This window comes from Pelmatolapia mariae, linkage group LG5 (genome assembly GCF_036321145.2).
Source record: "Pelmatolapia mariae isolate MD_Pm_ZW linkage group LG5, Pm_UMD_F_2, whole genome shotgun sequence".
Lineage (NCBI taxonomy): Eukaryota > Metazoa > Chordata > Actinopteri > Cichliformes > Cichlidae > Pelmatolapia > Pelmatolapia mariae.
In genome coordinates this window covers 14,824,749-14,850,875 of record NC_086231.1, presented here as the reverse complement: position 1 = coordinate 14,850,875, position 26,127 = coordinate 14,824,749, and the positions used below count along the sequence as shown (strand labels likewise).

The 26,127-nt window shown below is 40.2% G+C and overlaps 1 protein-coding gene across 1 annotated transcript; it reads left to right on the top strand.

Annotated features, from left to right (window-relative positions):
- Positions 1-19,163: 19,163 nt before the first annotated feature.
- Positions 19,164-25,157, top strand: LOC134627915 (kelch-like protein 10). Its single transcript, XM_063474391.1, has 5 exons — positions 19,164-19,309; positions 21,972-22,461; positions 22,801-23,412; positions 24,078-24,227; positions 24,804-25,157. Exons 1-5 carry the CDS (start codon positions 19,164-19,166, stop codon positions 25,155-25,157), a joined length of 1,752 nt encoding a protein of 583 aa, XP_063330461.1.
- The last annotated feature ends 970 nt before the right edge of the window (positions 25,158-26,127 follow it).

Here is a 26,127-nt window from a genome sequence, read left to right as displayed (position 1 = left end):
CTGCACCTGAAGGCACCTGAGGGAGAAAACAGAGATATATGAGACATATGAAAGTAACCAGTCCTGATGACAGGCGTGAAAAAGTTAAACTTTTAGCAGAAGATTATGCAAACCAGTCACCTAGCATGTCAAAGCATGGCTGTTTCACTTCTTTTTAACAAAATGACATTAAGTCTACTTGCTTTCTAGCCATGCAGACGTAAAAGCCATGACTTGGTCTTAAGATGGTGTTAGCAGTGGAAATTTTAGCAATAATTACATTTTTGTAAGATAATAGCTGGCGCCTGAGAAAGGTCACCAAATCTCCATTTAATAGACGGGACTGGGCTATCCTTGCAACCTCACCCATGAGGTCTATTTAATACAAAGAACAGAAGATAGAGTAACACATGATGAGCAGCAAGATAAGACGAGACATCAGCTCCCTTGTGAGCTACAATTACCCAGAAGCCCATTCTCCATGTTCCCACACAAAGATGAGGACTTTCTTTACGCATGTTTCAGCCTCGACTGTTTCAGCAGTTTTATGGCTTTGACCCTCTTTTATGTTCACTCACACACACACACACACACACACACACACACACACACACACACACACACGCACACACACACACACCCCCACCCTCAGGCTTATTACAGAGGTGTCAGACTGGTCTCACACACCTGAAACCAATCAAAGAGACACCCAGCTGAGTGTGTGCGAGTGTTACTGACGGTGTGCTGTTTATTAACAGCCACTGTACCTCACAAATACAACCCATCCATACAAAAAGACACGCACACACATTTAATGACATACTTGTGAAGTCCCTCATTGTCCAGATTGCAAAACACCTAAAGGCAACACAACAATGATGAAAAAAAAAAAAGTCCGCACAGACACACACAACGTTTCATCTAATCATGTTTGCATTAATCATACGCTGTGCTTTAAGTTGGCCTCTGCTGTGTGAACTTTGACCTTTTGAAGTTTATATGCTGTGGTGTGTGCACATGTCCCGCTGGCAGCATGAACTAAAAGGCTAATTAAAAATCAAGGGGGACGTTTTTTCCACCGACAGCACAGGGGGAAAAAGAAAAAAAACAAACAAACAAAAAAAACAACAACAACAAAAAAAACCCAGACTTCCTGGTTTCTTGCACTGACCAACAAAAAACCTGGTTTTGCATGGAACTACATTTTTGCCAAAAATGGCATACAAGATAAAACATATTAACAAGTAAATAACTTCACGTCACAGGTGCAAGTACTCATTGCGAACACGCATTAAAATGTCTCACATTAGATCGTTCATTCTGGTACGAATCAGTTAGAAGTTACAAGTTTGTCAAGTTTTAACAGCAGTGTCACCACAGCCTCTGTGATTGACAGGTTCAGTTTCTCGTGTCACACTGTAGCAGTAAGCACTGTTTTAAACTGTGCTTACAATTTGGAAAACTGAAGTTTGCTAAATTCGCTTGTCAACAGTTATTATTTTGCTGTGCTGCAGTGGAAAAACTGACAAGCATCAGTGGTTTTATTATGATTAAATAAAATAACTCATGAGAATCACACGTTGTCTAAGAAAAGGGAAAAAATGCTTTTTTTAAAAAAATCAAATAACCAAACTTATGGTTTCTAAAATGCGGAAAAATAAATGTGCAGCAGTCACATTTTAAGCCGTGACGCCGCTGCTAGCACTTCTTAAAATCACCAATGTTTAATTAACTTGACTATTCAAGATATCAGACTTTAGTCATTCTAATTTTTTAATCTTTTTCTAAGTAATAGTCTATTCAATAGTGATGTCTTAATACATAAATTATAATTAAGACAGTACTTTTGATCTGCTCCTACTCTGTTTTGGGTTTTGCATTACAACATTTCCTGTATCTCTTCAAACACTCCAGCATCTTACAGGACAGAAACACTTGACTTGGCTCTGATCTTCACCGTCTGACAGCCCATTATGAATTCATTTGTTTCCAATCCAAAGCAAATGTTATTTTGGTAAGCAAATTTAAGGTTGATCATTTAACACTGTATAAACATTGTGTCTTCATTAATTAACAAATAAGTAAAAGCCATCCAATTCGGGGTCAGGCCCAGACTGACTATATTGGCCATATTGGTGACTATATTGGTCCAAGGGCAGAAAATCTGCAGTGGCACTAAGAGAAAAGTGAGGCCCATGCGACAAGCTTAGCTACAGGAAGAGCAAGGAAGGGCCAAAGCAGGCATCCAACCAACACCTTGACTGTGTACCATGAAAAGCAGAACAGCTAGCAGACCTCTGTTGATCTGAAGGGAAAAAGCATCGACTGGTTCACCTACAGAAAAAATGTTGTGACATTTACTGAGATCCTGTTGACTAAAGGCTCTTTTTTTTTTTTAGCCATTTTGGGTCAAGGTGAACAAAACAGCAAGAGACAAAGGTACACAGGAAAGGAAAGGGGTGCACCTAATTTATAAAACAAGAATTGGAAATTCACTGGTATTTGTGTAGCACTTTTCTAGTCTTACTGAAGACTCAACTTACTTGAGACTACAAGGTAGATTTAACCGTACATTCATTAAGTGCTTTCCCCAGCCAGCCCTGATTCTAAGGGGCTAAATCTCAGTGTTTAGTAAAAGGTGTCTTGTTCATTTCACACTCCAACTAATGGCAACTCTAAGCTATCCTAAAGTTAACCAGCTGTGTAAAAACACCTGGACTTTTTACTAACTTGCATACTTAGATAATTCAGAATTAACGAACTATTTCTACCCCTCTTCACCACCAGTTAAACCGCCCACCGCTGTGAGTCAAACTTTAATACTTTACAGCAGACACACACACAAAAAGCTTTCTTTTCTCCTGTTGCCAGGTGTTTCTCACTAGTAATAATCATTATGCTTCTCCCCTGCAAATATCCACACACACACACAAATACGCACACCCCCTGAGGCCCGAGCAGACATGAATCCACATCAGTAAACAACTGAAAATACAAGTAGTTCATTATCACTCACAATAAATGACCGGAGGAGCAGCTGTTTGACATCCTGTCCGCAGACACATAAACAAACCAGTCAAAAAATTTTTTTCACTTTTTCAGACAAGAAGAACAAAACTCTTTAAACAACATAAAAACTTTTGAAGAAACACTGAATTTCCCTTGGGAATCCCCAAACATCTCTCTCTCTCTCTCTCACACACACACACACACACACACACACACACACACACACACACACACACACACACACACACACACACACACACACACACACACACACAATCAGTTCCTGTGGTAATCAGACAGCTAATTGCAGGCTCAGTTAGTTGAAACAGTAATTAATCAGCGCACACAAGGGAGGAAAGGATCTAAGGACACAGGAGAGGAATGGGGGAGTAAAGGATGATGGGAGAAGTAATAACCGAGCCTGCAGGGAAGGAAAAAGGGAAGGAAGGAAGGAGGAAAGAAGAGAAGGAGGGATCTGATTAAACAGGAACTTCTTCAATTACAGCTTTTAAGGTTCACTTAGCAGACTTCTCCTCTGCTTCGTTTTGTTTGGGCCAGCCAGACCAGTTCCAGATGTGGGGACAAGCTCCCAGCTGACCTCTAATCAACATACTCCTCCTGGGCTGAAGCATAAACAAAAGTTCCGTTCAGGGGAGGAAGATTAGAGGAAGATTAGAGCTGCACGATGAGCTGAAGTGCCTGCAGAGCAGAGCGTCTGTCAGGCACCATCACTTATGATGCTGCTCACTTGTTTCTCAGATATTTTCAGATTTAAGTCACAGATTTTAAAAAGCAGTTCCATTTAAGCTCATGTGCAGCTACTTGGGTTTAGACAACATTGTTTCCACTTCTTCCAGAATTCATAAATGTCCATCAAGCTGCAGTTCAGGCAGCTCAGGTCCAAATGTTCAGACTTCCCTCCAGTTTTGTCCATATGCTCTACTAGGGTGTAACATGCTCAACAAAAGGGGGGTTAAAACCTGGTTAGCAACCATTCTTCATACAGGCATTTATGTTATCTTATCTTTATCTGCTTGCTAACTCTGTCGTCATTGGGTATTTCCGTATTAAAATGGTCCTTGAATTCCCAAAAGCAAACAAACACTGGGCAAAAGCAATCACCACGGAGAGTTAAAAACAGTCCAAACTCTTTCAGTGTTGCTGTTCTTCCATGTACTAAGTATTTCTAAAAATCATACAGCACAACTGTAACTTTGAACTTCACATGTAATGATGGGCTAACTAACGGTTAGGATAATATACACATTAGATATGCTACACATGGACAGCGCTAATAAAAAGCTGAGCAGGCCGAAATTGATCACCGAATAGTTTTTCCGGGCTCGTGGTAATTAAAAACAAATAAATACAAATAAAACATGAGACTAAGCTCTTCAGCACATTAAAGCTGTATTTATCTTCAACACTTGGTTTCACTTCACTGAAAATAAAATAAAGTTCTTTGTCTATTATAACTTCTAAGTCAATGCTAAGGGAGCAGCAAAACCACAAACATAAACAGGAGTAGCTTACAGGAAATGTGAAAAGCCTCTACATGTCTTTGACACTGCCCTCAGGTAACTACAACATGCAGATGTGGATCTCCAAAGCTCTAAGCAGCACCCAGAGACTACCAGCCCACTGCCAGGCCTGGATGCCACAATAATCACAGCTGCTTGTGTGATGGTCCAGTAGGCTGAATCTTAATCCAGCCATCCTACATTCATGCCCAGCTGAAAGGACCTGAGGGATAAAGTTAGAGCTGGTTCTCCTGTTTTATTTCTTTCAAAACTGCTAGGCACAATCAATCAACATTCAGAGAGCTCCAGCTGTTATTTCAGTTCATTCAGTCTAATCAATATTTGTTTAGATTGATCCCAAGGAATGATTGGGACTGCTATGATAAAAATGAAGTGTGCTTACATGTGGTCGGAGACATGCGATTGCTTTTCTTTAAGTGAAAAGTTGGGTTACATTACTCCTATCATGTTAATCAAGTCAATATTATTAAGCTATAATTAATGTATTTTTACTCATCTCCCCTTCTGAGTGCGTCTCTGAGTATTTGCTTCTAGAGAACTTGTTTTCTGCACACAGATGAGATAAGACGCAATACGACCACTTTTTAGCAATTCTGCAAACTTCCAGAGACTACCCCACCAAAAAAAGTGCTCCTTTATGGCAACTACTTCAAAAAAGCCACCTGAACCTTTTTATCTTCATTGAAACTTCACTGAGGATTTCATTGCACACAAAGAACAGCGAGACCGTGTGAAGCTGATGAGGTCCTTGTTCATGCAAAAGCCTCGAGGCTAAAAACTCAGCCCTCTTAATGTCTTCCTGCCTTTTACAGACAAACACACACCTCCAAACACTTCCATATGGCACAACAAGGCCGCTGATAACAAAGCGCCTGAGTCGGAGTTGGATTCAGTCTGCTCTGGTCTTGTAGGATCTTGTTCACTGTGTGTAAAATACCGTTTTGGAGCAGATGCAGACTGTCAGTTCTGACGAATCGCTGCATCATCATCGTGATCATCATCACAGGGGAAAAAGGCTGTTTTTGAGGCGGACGGAGACCTTTAATCAACACTGATAATGTACTTTCCTTCTTTCCTTCCCTGTAAACTGGTATTTTACACAAGAGAAAATTATGCACTTTATAATTATTATGATCACCTGGTGAACTTTTTTTAAAATCATGTCAGGACACATGAACTGTGTGGCAAGAAGTGACAAAGCAGAGCAGAGCATTGTGCTGTAGAGATCAAATCTTTCTCATGTAATGGAGTCATGTTTGATTTTATTCTTCTATCAGAAGAAAAGTTAAAGGATTTCTTTTTAGGGCTTTGGGAGTTTCAGCATGGACTGAGAAATAGTTTAACTTCATCCTCATAAATCATGGGAGAGTGATACTGATGAAAGAACCAGATACTGTTGAGACACAGGGAACAGATATTCAACATGCAATGCATAAAACACACCAATCCAACACACTATGAGTGTTTTTTTAATAACTCAAACTGATTCTTGCATAGTACAGTTACATTTAAAACCCCACTCAAGCATATTTAATACAAGGCAGCCAGTAAAAACACGGTTAAAATGAGATCTGTTCATAGATTCTGTTCAGTCAGCATGAGTAGGATGGATGAAAGCGTTCCACCTTAAAAGTGCAGCTAGATTGTTGCCTCCACACGGCACTGAATTGAATCATTTCACGCATTTAGTGTATAAGTTAACCAGTAAAGATGAAAAGGCAGCAAAATATTCTGCTACTTATTAAATATACAAGACAGTAAAAGCCTAAAACTGAGGAAATTTTTTGCTTTTTTCTGATTGATTCAAATGAATAAAATATTTCCACAAAGACTGAGGAGACGGCTATAGCTCAGGGGTAGAGTTGCTCATCTACTAATCAGAAGGTTGGTGGTTCGATCCCCAGCTTCTCTTGTCTGCATGTCAAACTATCCTTGGACAAGACAGTTAACCCTGGAGGAGAGGCTGCTGGTGACATTCTACAGAGCCACCATAGAGAGCATCCTAACGTACAGCATAACAACATGGTATGCAGGGTGCTCAGCTGCAGACAGGAAAGCACTGCAGAGGGTCATCAACACAGCCCAGAAGATCACCGGCTGCTCTCTGCCCAGCCTGGAGGTCATTGCAAACTCTCGGTACCTCAGCAGAGCTGGCAATATCATCAAGGACCATTCTCACCCCAGCAACCAAGTGTTTGAACTATTACCATCAGGCCGACGGTACAGGTCACATAAAACCAGGACAAACAGATTCAGGGATAGCTTCTTTCCCAGAGCTATCACCATAGTAAATAAGCACAAAAACAATTGAAACTGCTTAGCTACTCCATACTGTCACCGTCAATTATTATGCTGCTATTCTTACTGTCATTATATTAATGCTGCTATCCTGTATATATTGTACCTACTATTGTTTGTTTTATTGCACCTTTTATATTTTACATTTATATTTATTATTGTATTTTTGCACCAAGGGAGTGGCACTCCAATTTCGTTGTACCCTGTACAATGACAATAAAGGCTATTCTATTCTATTCTAACCCCAAGTTGCTCCCCAATGCTTACCCAATAGAACACTTAATTACAAATGCAGTCAGTCGTTCCTGTGTCCTAAAGATGGGGTTGTTGCCACATTAATTCACACCTTTTAGCTTATTTTCTCATTCTATTATAGTTTTTCTTTTAGTAAAATTTACTAACAGCAGACCTGCTCCTTTTTCAAGTTAACAGGCTCGCAGTTTGATAGGAAACCCTCTGGGATCATAGATTAAGTGAGGAAGTGTGCATTCATCCGGAGAAAGAACATAGAGGAGAGGACGCATCTAAAGTGAGGAGCATGTACTTGTTGATAAAGATGGTCAGACATGCTAGATGAAAATTGGAGACACAAAGTATTTCATAAACAGGCTGACTTTGGTGAATCATCTTTAGAAATTACCTAAACCGTGCATCATCAATGACTCTGGAACTGCCAATCAGTGAACGCAGTCCAGTCAAAATGTTTTATTAATGGCTAAACACGGAGAGCAGGAACGCACACATCTGTTGTCACATGACAAACTGCTGAACAGGAACATGAAATCATGTATGATCTCGATTCAGCACCAAATCCAGAAAGAAAAAGCTGGAAACAAAAGTGAGGTCCAACAATACAAACTCTGTGTGAGTGTGAGCTCGGGAGCAGCCAACCAGAGATTTCCCACCGCAAGAACAAAACCTGCGGCTTCCTCCTCCTGCATGACTGCTCCTCAATGTCCCCCAACCCCTCCCACCCCTCTTCATCAGGACTCCTCCTCACCCAGGAGGAGCTCCTTCACTCCCGCTGTGACGGTTTGTCCTTTAAGAGACTCTGAGCAGGCCAAATCCTGACTTCCTTTGAAAATACACGACCTAGACAACACTATACATGTGTAGTGAGTGATGGTCCAAATCTATAGAACGAGGTCATGTGACGCTCATTTGTTACCTGAGAAAACGCCATTTTAATTTCATTTAGGATTTTAACATCCAACATCTTCCTTTAACTAAAAAGTTCTTCTTTGTTTGAAGGGCATAAAAATACACAATTAAATTCTCCACCAGCAACACCGTCAGGGGGCCATCTCTTTGCAACAAAACTGACTCTGAAGGAAGAGCTGTGGGCCATTTTTACACATGAGCTCCTGACAATGTCAGAGGAATCAGGTCGGGACATTGTCTGATGTTTCCCTTTCACACGTGTAGCCACACAGCAGGAGAAAGTGCACGCCCGACACGTTCTCACTTCTCAAAGTACACTACTTCCCAAGTAGAGACTCCATTAGCTTGCAGTGATTTGACCAATTACCTGCTCCATTCTCATAGGATTAGGTAAACCACGACAGACTTTAGACGATGGAAGTTGGAAGTTCCACCGAAGATCATTTATATTTCTGTTGAGGTGCCTAGAAAAATTAAGATTTGCAGTACATGTGTTGAAATGGTTATTAAAAAAAACCCATCTTCACCCAGAAGAATAGCAGATACTTAGAATCCTAAATGGACTAGTTGTTATATAGCACTTTTCTTCTGTACTGGAGCACTCATCATCCACACATGCACTTTTTTCTTTACCAAAGTGCTTTCACATTCTGAAAAACGCAACATAGATCAACTGGAGGTACCAGGGAGACTTTGGCATGCAGACCGGAGCAGAATGGGAAGAGAATGATGTACTCAGAGCTTAACATCATTCACTCATGAAGACATGAAGAGATGGAATCACACAGAGACAGCCTGAATCCACAGAACAACTGTGGCAAGTTTTCCAAAGGTTTAAGAACAAAATATTAACTCAATAAATCAAAACTGTTCATTGCATAAGTTTTTAAAGCATCCTCGCTTTCCTTTTATTACCTCGTACTTCTGCTCAGGGCTGTTTAGGACATTTCCAGCACGAACGTAAGTAAAGTTCAAGTTGTAAAACTCAGTTTTTCCTCAGAAAGCCTCAGAGGACAGCGATGAAAAATATTTCCCTGAGCTGTTTTATGATAGAGGTGGAGCTCCAGCACTCACGCTTCACCTTCTGCCTGTTTCAGCCGCCAGAAATCAGAAAACACACGTTTCCCATCCGACGCCTACCCAGCCATGATGTCCTCTGAGGCTCCCTGATGCCAAAAACACACCGACGCCCTAGATATATGACATGGTTTCACAGGGGAAACCTTATTTGAAAAATGATGGCAGGGTGAGAGAGACGGCAGGATGAAGAATCCAGAGAGGGATACAGAGAGGAGGAAGCCGAATGAGTTCCTTCCTCCACTGAGACAGATGTGATGGCTTCAGCAGATGTGTTTCACTACAAAAAGAGATTTTACGCTGACTTAAATCATTTATCATTCTAGCTTTCTCTGCAGTAACCGGGTTTCTGGATGATGTAGGGAAAAAAGGAGGTTTCCTCCATGAGTTTCAGGATTAATATCAAACCTCCTTTTAACAAATTTGCAATTTTAATTTTAAAAAAAAACTACTATTTTTCCATGTAGACAAACACAATTGTTTTCACACATAAAAGCTTGTTTAATTGTTTTGATGAATACTACACCATCTTTGAAAAAACTGCAATAGTCTTGCAAGGCTCCAGAGGGAGCTGAAGAAATCTGAGCAAGCAATTTGAACACCGTTAAAATAAATGTAGAGCCTTGGAGCTTACAGGCTACATTAGCTAATTAAATTAAATAAACTTCATAGCATCATTAGAGGCACTGCAGCCAACATCTGGATTACAATGGTGCCATCGAGTTTGACTAACATGTAGCTCTTCAAAGCAGGAATGTTGAGTAGGGTTACCAAAAAAAATCTGATATTAATCGATACTAATAAACGGATGAGATACTTATTTGCAGGAGTATTAACGCACAACATCACACACAATGCTACAGACAGGCAGGCACACAGCCCCTCCTCTCACTAACAGCTGAAGCAGTTGATCTTCACGCCACAGAACAAATGTCATGAGCAATTTCGGGAGGTCCGTAAAGTATTAAAGACACATCGTAAATGCAACCGTTAGTCTGACAGCCACATTAGCCATCTGTTAAGTTAGCAGCTAATAATAAAATGATAAGGAGCCTTAAAGTCGTGCCCATCTGTAATGTTTAATGTCTGTAAAGTCTACCAGCAAAAAAGGACAACAGCATCCTGCCTTAAAAAAACAAAAAAACAAAACCCCAACCATTTAAGCAGCAACTGATACCACTGAAAATGGTATTGAGTATTTTCCAGGATATCTGTATCGAGTGATTTATATTATATATCGAGTTATTTATAATCACCTCTGTCAATCCGTGATATTTATTATTGAGCGATTTGTATATATATTGTTCATATTTCCTAAATTTCTTAAATCTCTAACATTATTGTTAAATAGTCTAGTCTGTTTCTGTTACCGGTATTTACAATGGTGCAACTGTAACCCACATAATTTCCTTAGGGATTAATAAAGTATGCTGACTCTTATTCTGATTCTGATAACCCTAACAAAAAAAAAGAGTAACATCTGCAAATGTTTCAGGACCAGAGACTGGGTATGAAAGATTTAGGTAGCTATAGTGACATCACCCATTGGCTTAAGACTGTGTTTTGATGCCTCAATGTTTGGGTTTTTCTGGTGCTTTTCTGCTTTCAGAAGTTACCAGATTTGATCAAAAAGCCTCAGTCTTAAGGTATCAGCTAGCACTAGCAAGTTGGGTTAGCTAGCTGCACCCATTAACAGACACAAAGATACCTGTTAATTAAGAGATTAATGAAATACTAAGATTTTACTCACAAAAACTGAATCTCAGACTTATTGCATGCTCTGTATCATTAAGTAATCCAGAATATTAGTCTGATGAAAATACTCTACAAGGCACCAACAGCTTGAACACAGGGTAGATATACAGCTCAGTGACACTAGGTGAGGTCTGGCATTCACAGCCTGTATCTGGACACATGACAGTCAAAGCAGCCACGTCCCTAACAAAGGAATGATTCCCAGTCTCTTCCTCATATAGCTTAATAATTTAGCACAACACAAAGGTATCAATATTCTACTGGAAGTGGAAAATGTTGGATAAGTGCATCCTTACATCATCCATGTCACTGGACTGTGGGAAGAAGATGGAGTGTTTGAAACCAAGAGGTCATTAAAATGACACTTAATATCTATCCTGAATCAGGAGCCTTTTCCTGCATGATGCTGACACGTAAAACTAGCACACAGTCAAAAACACACACACAGGCAGCTCTAATAACCTCACACCTGTAGAATAGCAGGCCCTCACACCCCCATCCAGCAGCCTTTGAAGTGTGTGTGAAAGGAGAGGAAGCAGAAGAAGAGAGGGGGAGGTGGCAGGAGGTGTGTGTGTGTCTGTGTGTGTGTGTGTGTGTGTGTGTCTGGGGAGGGGTGGGGGTGGGGGTGGGGGGATATTGCAGGAAGGAATGTTTCAGCAGAGTAAACAGTGTGAAGCTTCCTGTAGAAAACACTTCAAAGCCGAAGAGGAAACCAGGATAACACACACACACACACACACACACACACACACACGGAGAGTGAGCGTATCAAAGGCATGTAGGACTCATCTATCAACATAGGAAAATTAAAACCTGCAGAGTGGACACACATGCAACCAGAGAAACTTTTATTGCACCATGGAAACAAAAACAGTTTCTTAACACTTCATTATAGAGTTATTATTTTATGGAAGATCAACTGACAAGTATATTCTAACTTCAATTTCTCCATTGTGAGAGGTTGCTTATCTTTTTTGTCATATATGACAATAACTAGAGTATATGATCAGTGTAAATAATAGTCAACACTAAAAAACCTGAAGACGTCACATTTGGCACTCTTGGCAACTGTAATGAGCCAAATTTAAAATAAATGACTGAATAATTGAGATGGGTTTACAGATTAACTGGCAATGATTGAAACTTATCAGTTAATCTTAGCTTAGTCTGTGTTCCCTGACTTCTTGGTGTGATTCAGAGAAAGAAAAAAACATCAATATTTGAAAGAAATAACTATTGACAACTCTTCCCTGCCTTTATCAATTTTTCTATATTTAGTTGTTTAATTATTTAATTGTGCAGCCTAAGCATATGATACAATTTTACTTGGCCAAAAACAACAAACGTTCAGTGTTGAATTATCAACTGCAGGAGCTTTAGTCTAATGGCCACAAAATCTACCTTTTTCAGTAATAAAGAAAACCCAACACAAACGTGAGGTCCTTGGGACCTTTGAAATAAACTAACATTTATGATCATTACAGAGGAGGAGAAAACAAGCCTGAGGATAGAAACTATAGAAATTCCCACAAATGAAAAATCCCTGAGACTTGTTCTTTTCACACTGCAGTGAAATTCATGCACACTGGCCTTTACGGAATCTAGAGACTTATTCTGAACTGGCACAGACCAAACACTGGTTCATTCATGGCCAAAAGCAAGGCTGCTGTGAAGTACAAAAGCAGGACAAGCGTTTGGAGGCGGTGGGTCAGCTCACATATTCCTGTTTTCCACATCAATTGCTTTTAAAAGATTACACAAAAGGCAGGAAATCAGCTTTACGACCCACGATAATTTACAGGGCCTGCAAATATCGCCTCGACTTTGGCTGTTGGGGTTTGAGTTTTAACCAAGTGATGTGCACTTTGTAGCATTACATAAATGCCGAACAGGACAAGGGAACACCAAACACTGATAAATAATAATTAAGAATATTAAGACTTGCCAAAAAGCGACAAAACTTATATCGACAATATGTTTAAAGCGTTTTGGTTAAAAGCAGAAAAATAGACGTTCAACTCGGCAAACACGACACATAAATATCATCAATAAGATTTTTTATAAACTTTAAAACACCCCCCTTGCTATCTCTTTGAATTACGCTACCAACCAGACTGGAGATTAGGTAAAGGATAATAGTGTCAAGCAACTAAAATCATTTTTATTTTATTATATGCCGAATTAAACATGATATCAGACTCATTCAGAAAATGTCTGAAGTTGCTTATGAGGGGCTGCAAATTTCCAATAAAAGGAGAAAAAGGTAAATTAATTCTTGTTACAACGGAGTTTGGTTCGCAGCCTTACGCAAAAGACCTGCAGCTAGAACCCCGCAGACAGACAGGTAAAGGTAACGCAACCTGAGATTAAAAACACAGTAAATTAAATAAAAAGCGAGCATAACTCTAACTTCACACGTGAATGTGTGAAACTGGCGGCTTATTCATCAAGAATCTGACTGCATATACTGCAGAAGTGACATAAATACACGACCGTCTTCGAAAACTGAACTTTTTGGACACTTGAGACGTCGCAGCGACAGCTTTAACGAAAAGTCGCTGAACACCACGGAGAAAGTTTAATTCTGTGCTTTACCTTAAACCCGCATCGATCCTGATTCGCTCTTCTGGTGCCCGATGTCGTAGATCCACATGGGAAATATAAAAGCAGGTATAAACCACAGAGAGAGATGAAGAAACTCGGAGGTGCCGCCATTCCTCCCTCAAGTCTGAGCAACTCTGAGAGCGAGGAGGAGAGGACGGAGGAGGTGAGCGCGCGTGCATGCGTGTACTGCGCACGCATATCTTTGTGGGGGACCTACAGGGACAGTTTGGCCAGTACTCACCTTCTTGAAGTGATATTCAAAGGGATTCCCCCCCGTGTTTTTTAGGTTCCACCCTTGGATTAGGACGAAAAGACTGGGAAATATTGTTGCAGTACTGATCTGTGTTTGTGTGATTTGTACTTTGGGGATTGAGGATATCTTAGCCAGTGCTCATTTTGAGACATACATTCACAGGCCAGTGCAAGACTGCAAACTTGGTTTTAGGATTCAGATTTAAGTTAAAAGACTGGAAAATAAACAGGTATTCATAAGTTACAATTAGCCTTATGTGGTTGTGAGCTTTGTACTTTTGGGGGTTAAGCTCTTTGGCCAGTTTTCACTTTCAGGCCAATTTTTAGGTGGTTGTTGAGGGGTTCATAACAGGATTTTGGGTCCAGATTAGAATCAAATTTAGATCGGGTAAAAGGCTGGGAAATCCATTAATAATTGAAAGACAAATTTGTATTGTGTGAATTATAATTTGAGTTCACACAGTAGTGTGAAATCTGATATTCGGAATCAGATTTAAAAGGAGAGGCGGGGAATAAACAGTTTTTGACAAATTACAAACAATCCACTGTGTACTTTTTTTTTGGGGGGGGGGGGGGGGTGCTTTTACTCTGGGGGAGAATTTTAGGAGCTGTTTGAGGGTTCAGAGCTGGATTTTCAGATCCAGATAAGGGTCAGGTTTAGAAGGCTGGAAAATCCTTCAATTGGTTAAAAGGATGAATCTGTGTTTGTGTGATTTGTACTTTGGGGAATAAGGACATCTTAGCCATTGAGACATACCTTCACATGGTGGTCTACCATGTGAATTGTATTTCTGCGTCAGATCTAGGTCATAGCTTACACCATTTTAACTCTGCGTCATAACCTTCTATGTAACCTGGCATGCACGCCCTGAGGAATGTAACTACAAGTTGGAGTGATGCATGACTTGAATAGGGTGGAAGGTTTGCTTACTTTTTATTTGTTCTTTCAGAAATTCACATGTGTGTCTGGGATGGCTGTCAATCAAAACACAAAGTAAACGCAATCAAAAAACGAAAACCCATCCATGAGATGGGATTGGGATGAGATGACACCAGCCATATCACAGATGAGTTTTCAGACCACACCTATACTCAAAGTTCAGTTTGATCTCACCTGCACAGTTTTTGACTGTATGACCACAGAAAAACACCTGCCAAAGCACTCAAAGCAACCTTTGTGGTAGTTCTTGCTTCAGTTGGTGTCTGCATGAAGTCATTTTGGCATCCTGACACTCACACACACAGACACAAAGACTCAGACAATGCCCTCTGCAGGTAAGAACATTATCTGTTTACACACTGGATAAAGATATGATTTATAGGAGGAGACTCTCATATAAATCCCACCTGCACACTACATATACTTCCTTTAACAGCTGTTTGCTTCATTTAACAGCTGGTTGAACCACACCCATCTTCAAAATGAGCCTTTATTTGCACACCTGTTAAGCTTCGTGACTGAACCTTGCATAGTTGTGGCATATAAACCAGTGTCAAAAACCTCAGAGCCAGCAGTGTGGTTGTTCCTGCTTTAGTAAGGGGTCTCCAGAACCACACTTGCCATGATGCACACATAATGAAAGCAATACCAACCATGCCACTGCAGACTTACTTTCCCCACTTCTCCCTTCATCAGATTTTACATCCTCAATTCTTTTCCCTTTTCTTTTCTTTTCTTTTCTTTTCTGCTTGTGCCTTAGACCCTCCCACCAAATATGCAGTTCTCATTTACCTCATTTGTCTATCTTTGTGTTCTGTGTCCTCCATGTTTCTGCCTGCAACCCAGACATCAATCTTCTTACAACATATTGAAGAATATCTCGAGTTCTGAAATGGGTGTCGAAGACAGACGAGTGAGGTGGTTGCAGAAGAAGGTATATCTGAAGATGCACAGGTGTATCCTTTGTGGAAGTGTATTTGACTTCAGTGTACAAAAGAGGTGTGGAATGCAGCTGGAAAATACAACCCAAGGAGGGTGGAGGACTCTACAAACAGTTATTCCTATGTATTCATAAGCTGCTTCGCTCATTGCAAATGATAAACCGTGCAATCAAAAACAGTTTGTGTGTGTCACAGAAAAAGGTGCATCATCTTGTCACTTTGTGCTAGTTGTAAATTTCATTCAAAGTTGCCTTGTATGAAAAAGAAATGTCATGGTTTAGAGTTAGTTTTACACCGGAGATTATAAAATACAACAATAGTTGATCTTTAACAGAACAATGCAGTCTGAAGCTGTACCAAATATTTAACTGATATTGCAAGCAGGTCTTGAGTTCGACTCCACCATCTTCTGTGTGAGCTTCCCCCCTAACATGGAGAGAACATGCTTAACTCTAACCTGTGTTTGAGTGGGTTCTCCCCGGGTACTCCGGCTTCCTCTTACAGTCCAAAGACATTCTGACATTGTCTTTGGACATGCAGACATTGCTGACAAAGACATGGTTAACTGGTAATTCTAAATCGCCCATAGATGTGAATGGTTGTCTGGCTGAGATTATAAAATACAGCTGTAGTTGAGCTCTAACAGAACAATGCTCTGTGTTAGCCCTGCGTCAGACTGGTGACCTCGTCTCTCATCATGTGGTAGTTGGGATAGGCTCCAGTGACCCTGATAAAGATAAGCGTAGGAAGATGGATGAAAGCAAAGATGTGTCATTAAATGCCTGCTGTCTCAGCTCGTCTCTCCGTGTGTGTCTTGCCTCCTCTTCCTCAATCTCTGGTGGATGTGAGGAATGGAGGTAAAAAGAGGATTCAAGGATGTACAAACAGAAATGAGAAAGGGGGAAGGAGAGATCTTTGGTTTGGAGCGAATTAAAAGCAGTGTGACTTAAATATGAAGAGTGGTGCTAATCATATTTAACTGACACTGCTTTCTGTCTATTTTATTAGTTCAGAGACGTGTGATTATTATGACAGTGTGACAAGTTAAATATGTACACATCTTTCTTCAAAACTGTGTGTGCCACACCTCTTTCATACAGTCTGGCTAAATAAAATAAGTGAACCTTAAAGATTCTGTAAAGTATGCCTGTGTATATCTGTACACTCCTGTTATGTCCTAGCTCTCCACTCCTTTAGAAATTGAGACACCACAGGCAAGAGGATGAACGGCAGAGAAGACGAGGAAGTCCAGAAAAGAAAAACAAATAAATAAAAAAGAGAAAAGTGGTACCCTGCTGTGTATGTTCTTACTTGGACTCTCAATATGTATCTTGTATTGTATGAGACAGCTTCATCTTGTGGCCAAATGAAGTAACAGCACTGGTCTAACACTTCAAATAGATAATTTTTCTTTTACATTTAGTTTCTGTTAGTTTTATTATCACAAAAGGTCAGTATTTGTGAGTGAAAAGATTTTCAAAGTTCAGAATAGGTAATACTTTTAAAGATTGGCTGTGTGACAGGCAAAAAGTGGCAAATGTAGGAGACTGCAGACAGGATTAAACTAGCAACACAGACACCTCAGTCTCAGTAAAAATGTACTAAACCAAAATGTTTTTTCTGAAGTTTTTTTCTCCTTAGTTCCCTTAAAAATGTTTTCCTGTTTACTTTAAATGGAATGTAGTTTAGTCTGAAAAGTAAACAGTTTTGTTTCAGTTAGTCTTCATCATTCTTCTAGTTTTTTTTTTATTATTATTATTTAAATGTACAGTGGCTTGCAAAAGTATCCGGCCCCCTTGAACTTTTCCACATTTTGTCACATTACAGCCACAAACATGAATCAATTTTATTGGAATTCCACGTGAAAGACCAATACAAAGTGGTGTACACGTGAGAAGTGGAACGAAAATCATACATGATTCCAAACATTTTTTACAAATAAATAACTGAAAAGTGGGGTGTGTGGAATTATTCAGCCCCCTGAGTCAATACTTTGTAGAACCACCTTTTGCCGCAATTACAGCTGCCAGTCTTTTAGGGTATATCTCTACCAACTTTGCACATCTAGAGACTGAAATCCTTGCCCATTATTCTTTGCAAAACAGGTCCAGCTCAGTCAGATTAGATGGACAGCGTTTGTGAACAGCAGTTTTCAGATCTTGCCACAGATTTTCGATTGGATTTAGATCTGGACTTTGACTGGGCCATTCTAACACATGGATATGTTTTGTTTTAAACCATTCCATTGTTGCCCTGGCTTTATGTTTAGGGTCGTTGTCCTGCTGGAAGGTGAACCTCCGCCCCAGTCTCAAGTCTTTTGCAGACTCCAAGAGGTTTTCTTCCAAGATTGCCCTGTATTTGGCTCCATCCATCTTCCCATCAACTCTGACCAGCTTCCCTGTCCCTGCTGAAGAGAAGCACCCCCAGAGCATGATGCTGCCACCACCATATTTGACAGTGGGGATGGTGTGTTCAGAGTGATGTGCAGTGTTAGTTTTCCGCCACACATAGCGTTTTGCATTTTGGCCAAAAAGTTCCATTTTGGTCTCATCTGATCAGAGCACCTTCTTCCACATGTTTGCTGTGTCCCCCACGTGGCTTGTGGCAAACTGCAAACGGGACTTCTTATGGTTTTCTGTTAACAATGGCTTTCTTCTTGCCACCCTTCCATAAAGGCCAACTTTGTGCAGTGCACGACTAATAGTTGTCCTATGGACAGATTCCCCCACCTGAGCTGTAGATCTCTGCAGCTCGTCCAGAGTCACCATGGGCCTCTTGGCTGCATTTCTGATCAGCGCTCTCCTTGTTCGGCGTGTGAGTTTAGGTCAATGGCCTTGTCTTGGTAGGTTTACAGTTGTGCCATACTTCTTCCATTTCTGAATGATCGCTTGAACAGTGCTCCGTGGGATGTTCAAGGCTTGGGAAATCTTTTTGTAGCCTAAGCCTGCTTTAAATTTCTCAATAACTTTATCCCTGACCTGTCTGGTGTCTAAATCCAATCGAGAATCTGTGGCAAGATCTGAAAACTGCTGTTCACAAACGCTGTCCATCTAATCTGACTGAGCTGGACCTGTTTTGCAAAGAAGAATGGGCAAGAATTTCAGTCGCTAGATGTGCAAAGCTAGTAGAGACATACCCTAAAAGACTGGCAGCTGTAATTGCAGCAAAAGGTGGTTCTACAAAGTATTGACTCAGGGGGCTGAATAATTACGCACACCCCACTTTTCAGTTATTTATTTGTAAAAAAACGTTTGGAATCATGTATGATTTTCGTTCCACTTCTCACGTGTACACCACTTTATATTGGTCTTTTACGTGGAATTCCAATAAAATTGATTCATGTTTGTGGCTGTAATGTGACAAAATGTGGAAAAGTTCAAGGCTTTTGCAAGCCACTGTATGTAAATTAGTTACCGATGTAACACATTTTGATGATTTTCTGTGATGTCATATTGTAACATTCTAAAACTCACAGGCTCACACTTCCAACTGAAAAAAATCTCTTCATAGATTTACTTTACTAAGCTGACCTGGTTACCAATAGACATGTCGAAGAAGACAGAACAGCAGAAAACTTGCACAGGCTTAAATTTTCACAGAAAAGAAATGGAGAAAAAGATGAGCGACTCGGTATGCACAGCCCTGAACAAATTCCATCTGGATGGAAAACTGTGTGATGTGGTGCTCGTAGTGGACAATGTTATGTTTGATGCCCACAAGATCATCCTCAGTAGCTGCAGCTCATACTTTTGGTGAGTAGGTTATCTCAGCAGGATCAAAGTATCAGCAAAAAACTCTGTAAGTAACGAAATTCAAAGGTACATAATGTCTCTGATTATGAAAACTAATACAAAATACAGTTTAAGTCACAATTTTCAAGTCCTTCTTTCTATTTAGAAGAGGGGTCTCAAACTTAAATGAGCTGTTGGCACTGTTACCTCACTGGATGGCCGCTTTAGTGTTCAAGTAGTGCAAAAAAACAAACAAGAAAACACCCACAAATATTTCCGAAAATGTTGTGTTTTGTTTTGTTTTTTTAAATTTGAAATATTGTGTAACAAAACAAAACTGAAAACGTGAACTGAAATGTTTTTCTCTCACTCTTAAGTTACTAAAGTCTTTCATTAAACTACCAAATAAACAAATTGGTACTCTCTTTCTAGCCAGACATGTGGCAGGACAAAATAAAAATGCAGACATAAGCATTCACATTAGCGTTCAACTGCTAGTGAAGATTGTTTTCTTTACAAAAACTCTCTCACTGAACTAACACAGCCAATCCCTCAACATGTATCTATTCTCTGCTCATATTGCCTTCATATTAAATAATGATTTGCTTTTTAAAGAATAGATTTTAAAAATTGCACTCAACAACAAACAAATCCTCCCTAACAAAAAAAAAATCACTTCAAGGGCCAAACTGCATTATATTTCTTCATGTCAATATACGAGCCACAAGTGGCCCGCAGGCCACAAGTTTGAGGCCCCTGATTTAGAAATTTGTTTTGGTCAGCCTTTCTTGGTTGTTTGGCCTTCACTATACCAACTGTGGTATGTGTGACAACATAAGTTCCTCAAGGCTTACGATTAATGGGAGTATTTGTTGTGGTATTACAGCATGTGGTATGGGAAAGAATCCTGGTCCAACAGATTACACAGTATGGGATGTTGAAACTTGAAGTCAGCACTGCAAAAAGTCTACCTTAAAACCATGATGGAGACAACTTATCACCCAGGAGGGTCGGCCTGATGGTGTTGAAAGCACTGGAAAAGTAAAAATACATGACCCTCACAGTGCTTGCCGGCTGGTCCAGATGGGTGTAGACACGATTGAGCAGGTAGATGATGGCGTCCTCTGTTCCGAGACGAGGCTGATAGGCAAATTGAAGGGGATCCAGATGTGGTCTCACAATGGGTCGCAGCTGGTCCAGGATGAGCCTTTCCAGGGTCTTCATGATGTGGGAGGTCAGTGCCACGGGCCTGTAATCCTGGGGGCCACTGGGACGTAGCGTCTTTGGAATAGGGACAAGGCATGATGTCTTCCACATCACTGGTACCCTCTGCAGACTCAGATTCAGCATAAACAGTTTATGATGTTTATGTCCTTTTAAGTTTATGTCCTTTTAAGATATTTTTAACCAAATTAAATTTCCATTTTATCAAGAAAAAAGTATTTATTCAAAGCAGATATATATAATTATATATTTTTGAATATGTATCAAGGGGCACCTGAAATTTTACTCATGCAAAGCCAAAGAGCACTTTTTCCCTGATTATTTGCTTTTAACCCCCAAAACAAACTAAAACCAAACAAACTCAGTTTTTCATTTGTGAATATCTAGAGGTCCTTTGAGATTAAAAAAAACAAACAAAAAAAACCCCACAGTCACGTGTACGTGTAAAAAGCTTTTATAAAAAAAAAATGCATTTTTGAATATGTATCACAAATTTTTATTTGTGCACCACTTTGGCGTAACCACACCTACAAGAATAACCACCCTGGAAGTGGCGACACACTCACTGGAGGTTAATTGTGTGCAGATGCATCAGAGTGCAATACTTTAATAGTTCCCAGGATTGGTACATTTTTAACTGTCAGGACCTGTCGCGACCTTTCGCACCTTCTCCTGTTGGTAGGGTTGCAAATCTGTGTATCATTGAAGAACCAGCTAGAAATGGAGTTTGGTCAGAACAATAAGTGACCATTAATATATCTGTGGGCACTTGAATTCCATCACATTTCTAAATCTGCTGTTAGTCTGACTACAGGATATCCTCACATATTTAAGTAAGTGATAATTCCACTGAGTAAAGAAAAGAAACAAAAAGTTTTTGTGTTCAGATATACTTAAGGTACCTAATGTGAAGGTTCTCATATTGCACAAACATAAACATTTTACTATTACACTGAAGAAGTCACTTGGATGAGTGATGAAATGTTTCTCCCACTGAAAACGCTATGTCCAGATGAACAGAATCAACTTTTTTGGGATTTCCTTACTTGGATGATGCATGCATCAAGACATTATATTAGATTGCAGTTACTAATTCATGTGTACGTTACTTTAATATTTCAGATGGAGAAAATGTTATTTACTTAAATGTAAGCTTTTTTTTTAAATATTAAAGCATAATCTAGTACTAAACTAATGTTATAAAATTGTGTCCATTAGTCCAATGGCATTGGTATGGGATTATTTTAGGGGGGCATTGCTACCCAGTTCCCTTGCTCTGCATATGGTCATATTATTAGTGAATGAATGTGCACTGAAGATTGTTGGGTTTGAGCTCTAGATAAATTTTACTGTAAATAACCTCTTACTCATGCCAAATTAACAGCTTCCTGTTTGATCCAGAAGTAATTTATGTGCTACATATACTTCCTGAAAACCTGATGTCCTCTAAATCCCACAGCACTCTCTTCACTGGAGCCTGGGCCACTCCGGAGAAGCGGATGTACACCATCCCTGGCATCTCATCTGAGATGATGGACGTCATCATCAATTACGCCTACACCAAATCTGTTCCTCTGACAGAGGATAATGTGGTGCCCATTTTAGCAGCTGCAGACCAGTTCTTGGTCCCGGGGATAATTCAGGCCTGCTGCTTCTTTCTGGAGAACCAGCTGTCTCCGGAGAACTGCATTGGCATCTGGAAGTTGGTGGACTTCTACTACTGCCCTGAACTGAGAAAAAAGGCCTTCTTCTACATCCTGCATCACTTTGAAGAAATCATCGGTACCACAGAGGAGCTGCTTGATCTCTCTGAGCAGCAGCTAGCCGCTGTACTTGAGAGCGATCACCTCAACGTGAAATGTGAAAACACAGCATTTGAAGTCATCCTCTTGTGGATTGACCATATGCCTGACCAAAGACAAGGAAGTATCTCTGTGCTGCTGCCCAAGGTAACTTAACCACAAATCAACTGTAGCTGTAGTCAGCTTAATAAAACATGTATTGTAACATGTATACTAACACCCAAGGGTGGCAAACATGTAGTCCAGGCACCATGATTGGCCTGACAGAGGGTCCAACTCAAAAGTTTTTACTTCGAAACACGTGTTTTGTATGTAGAAGAGATATAAAATTACGCACTCGTATTTTTTTACACTTAAAGCAAGAAAAAAATTAGAGGAGTGACTTTTTTCATTGAGGTCATTATGAGATCACATTAGGCTACATGTGACTTAGTTAAAAATTAGCCTGACACCTTTGCCTTAACCCCTCATTCTTTATTTGTCCAGGTACGTCTCACCTTGATGACCTCTGAATACTTCCAAAACAGCGTCATGAACAATGCCATGATAAAGAACAATGCTGAATGCATGTCCATCATCAATGAAGTAGTGGAGGTGTTTCAAGCTTGTGGTCTCAACAGACGTCCACAATTCATTTACAGTAGCTTGCTGAGCCGGCCACGTCTGCCTTCTTCCATCTTATTGGTCACTGGAGGCAAAAATCGCTCCACTGCACGATGCAACTATGAGGCATATGATTACCGAACCAACAGCTGGGCCACTGTGGCCTGTGACATTCATCGTGCTCACCACGGAGCCGTTACCCTGGACGGCTTTGTCTACTTAATTGGTGGCTGCAACCATGAAACTAACTTGAAAACTGTGCAAAGACTTCATCTCAGCAGCTCTACATGGCAACTTGTGACACCCATGTACAATGCCCGGTGCTATGTCAGCGTTGTTGTGCTGAATGGATGCATTTACGCCATGGGAGGCTTCAACGGAGAAATTTCCCTGAGCAGTGTTGAGTGCTACAAGCCTGAGACTGACCAGTGGACCATCGTGGCAAGAATGAATGCACAGCGAGCTGCAGCCAGTGCCGCAGTTCTGCATGGAAAGGTAGGTGCAAGGAGACATGAATGAAAGCAGTGACTATGTTGTTTTCACTTCATTGCTCAGCCTGACAACATGTTTCTTTAAGCCAGACTATAGGAACAATTTAATGACTTTTCAGGCTCAGTGAGTGGTGTAATATCATCCTAGAAGCAACCACTCCCATCAGAATAGAGATTATTCTTTCATTTAGAGCACCATTCTATTGATTTGACACTTCTCTCCAAGGTGGACCCAAACAAAGCCACCATTAAAGAGATAACAGATGCCCTTAAACTGTTTTCCAATTATTTTTCCTTGAATTTGTAACCTCTCGCTGTATGTCCTGTAAAAATGCAGTAATTGTTCATATTCCATTTCGTTTTCTGCTATTACATAATATATCTTTATTCCTGAACCTGCCTACCAAACTCTGATTAGCTCTTCATGGATAACTAGCTACTTTCCCTTTCAGCTGCTTCCTTTTACCGCAGGTTTGATTTTGAGTTTTACACTTGATACCCTTCCTGTCACAACTTCAAAGGGAATTTGTGTCTGCTGGAATGAAACCAGCAACCTTTCACTTGCCAAGCAAATGTCTTAACTACAACTGTGTTGCCTCTACACCACTGGAGGTGCTAGCGCTTCATGAATAATAATTTGCTCTTAATTTCTCTTAATCCTTTCTACAGGTTTATATCTGTGGGGGTTTCTATCAAACTTATAGCCTCCCTACAGCTGAATGCTACAATCCAGACACCAACCTGTGGACCACAATTGCTCCCATGATGTGCAGCCGAAGAGGCCTAGGGGTTATTGCTTACAAAAACTGGATATATGCAGTAAGTGTACCACAGTAATTTTATTGTACTCTAGAGTAACTTTGCAAGATTCACAGTTTAAAATAATTGTTATTTCTCTTAAACTGAGCCTCGGCGCAGCTCGCAGTTCATTGCTTAGTTAATGTAGATTGCATACATAAAATCATGCACTGTGCATAGCCAAACACCTACACAAGTTGAAAGAAACATACCACCATGAATCCGACTTTAGCATTATAGGGCATAGATTGCATGACATAAATCATCCACAGTCCCCTCACGGTAGTTGTCAAATCTAAAAACTATCCTGGTGCTTTGTTGTCTGTTGCATGTCTTCTTCTTCCTTTACTTCATGTTTCTTTCTCAGGAGCTTCATTTAGACTCTGGTCACTGGGGTTAGGTCCCTTAAAGTGCTGAAGGTTAGAACGTGAATACAGAGAAGTCATTCAGACTTACTAACAAATTTTTCCTAGTGGCCACTAGCAGCATTGCAGTGAGGAAAAAATGTCCAAAAGAGTTGTATTTCATAGTTTTTTTTTATTCAGTGGTACTTCTTTCTTCTGAAACTATGAACTCATGCCACTCTCCCACTCCCAGGTTGGTGGCACCATTAATGGGTACACCCCACTGCGTATTGTTGAGGCCTACAACCCTATCACCAACAGATGGCGCGTCCTGCCATCTATGCGTCACCCCCGCAGCTACTTTGGAATTGAAGTTGTGAATGACCAGCTCTTTGTGATCGGAGGATATGATGGCTATCACGGTACGTGTTCTGTGGAGCGCTACGATGGGGAGGCTGGTTGGTGGTACAGTACCTCGGGCATTGCGGAGTCCCGCAGTGGCCTGAGCTGCTGCGTGCTACATGGATTCTACAGCTTGGCGGAGAATTTGTTCCCTCGTGGTCCCCTAATGCTGCCTAATGTAGATGAGGGAGGTGGAACCTTCTGACTTCAGCTTGCCTGTTATCATTGTAGCATTTTAATTAATTAATAATAAAAGTTTTTTGCATTATTATTACTTTATCTATATATTTTGTATGTTTTATGTATATTGTATTATAGTATGATTTTGGTCAGATTTATATTAATATTAATATCATGGATAAGTATACATACATACAGTATATATAAAGAAAAAGTGGGATAGTAAGGGAGCTGAAGAAAGTAGGCAGGACTACTGGGAGGCTGGTTATACAGCAAAAAGAGACATGGCAAATGCACCTCTACCTCTAAAGCAGGGGTCTCAAACTTAAATGAGCTGTGGGCCAATGCTGGCACTGTCATTTAATTGGAGGGCCACTTTAGTACAAAAGAAACAAACAAGAAAATACCCACAAATATTTCCAAAAATGTAGTGTTTTGTTTGTTTGTTTTATATTTCAAATATTGTATAACAAGACAAAAATGCAAACATGAGCAAAATATTTTTTTTCTCACTCTTAACTAACCGAAGCCTTTCATTGAACTACCAAATAAACAAATTGCTACTCTCTTTCCTCTTTGCTATAATTTTGTTTGTATATAACAAAATAAAAATGCAGAAATATCTGGGGTCAGCTGTCCAAAGTACAGAGACTGCACAAGAGAGGTGAAGAAGACAGGCATGGAGTAGGTGGAGACAAGTGTCTGGGGTGATTTTTGGCAGATGGATAGCAGCAAGAGTGAATGGTTTGAAGGTAATGAGACCGATGATGTACGGTTTGAAGATGGTGGCACTGACAAAAAAACAGGAGGAGGACCTGCAGGTGTTAAGATTTTCATTAGGAGTAAACAGGATGGACATTTTTAGGAATGAGTATTGTATGAGAGGGACAACTCAGAGTGTTTTGGAAACAAAGTTAGAGATGAAAGTCTGAGAGAGTTTTGATATGTGCAGCGGAGGGACAGTGGATATATTGGACAAAGGATGTTGCATACAG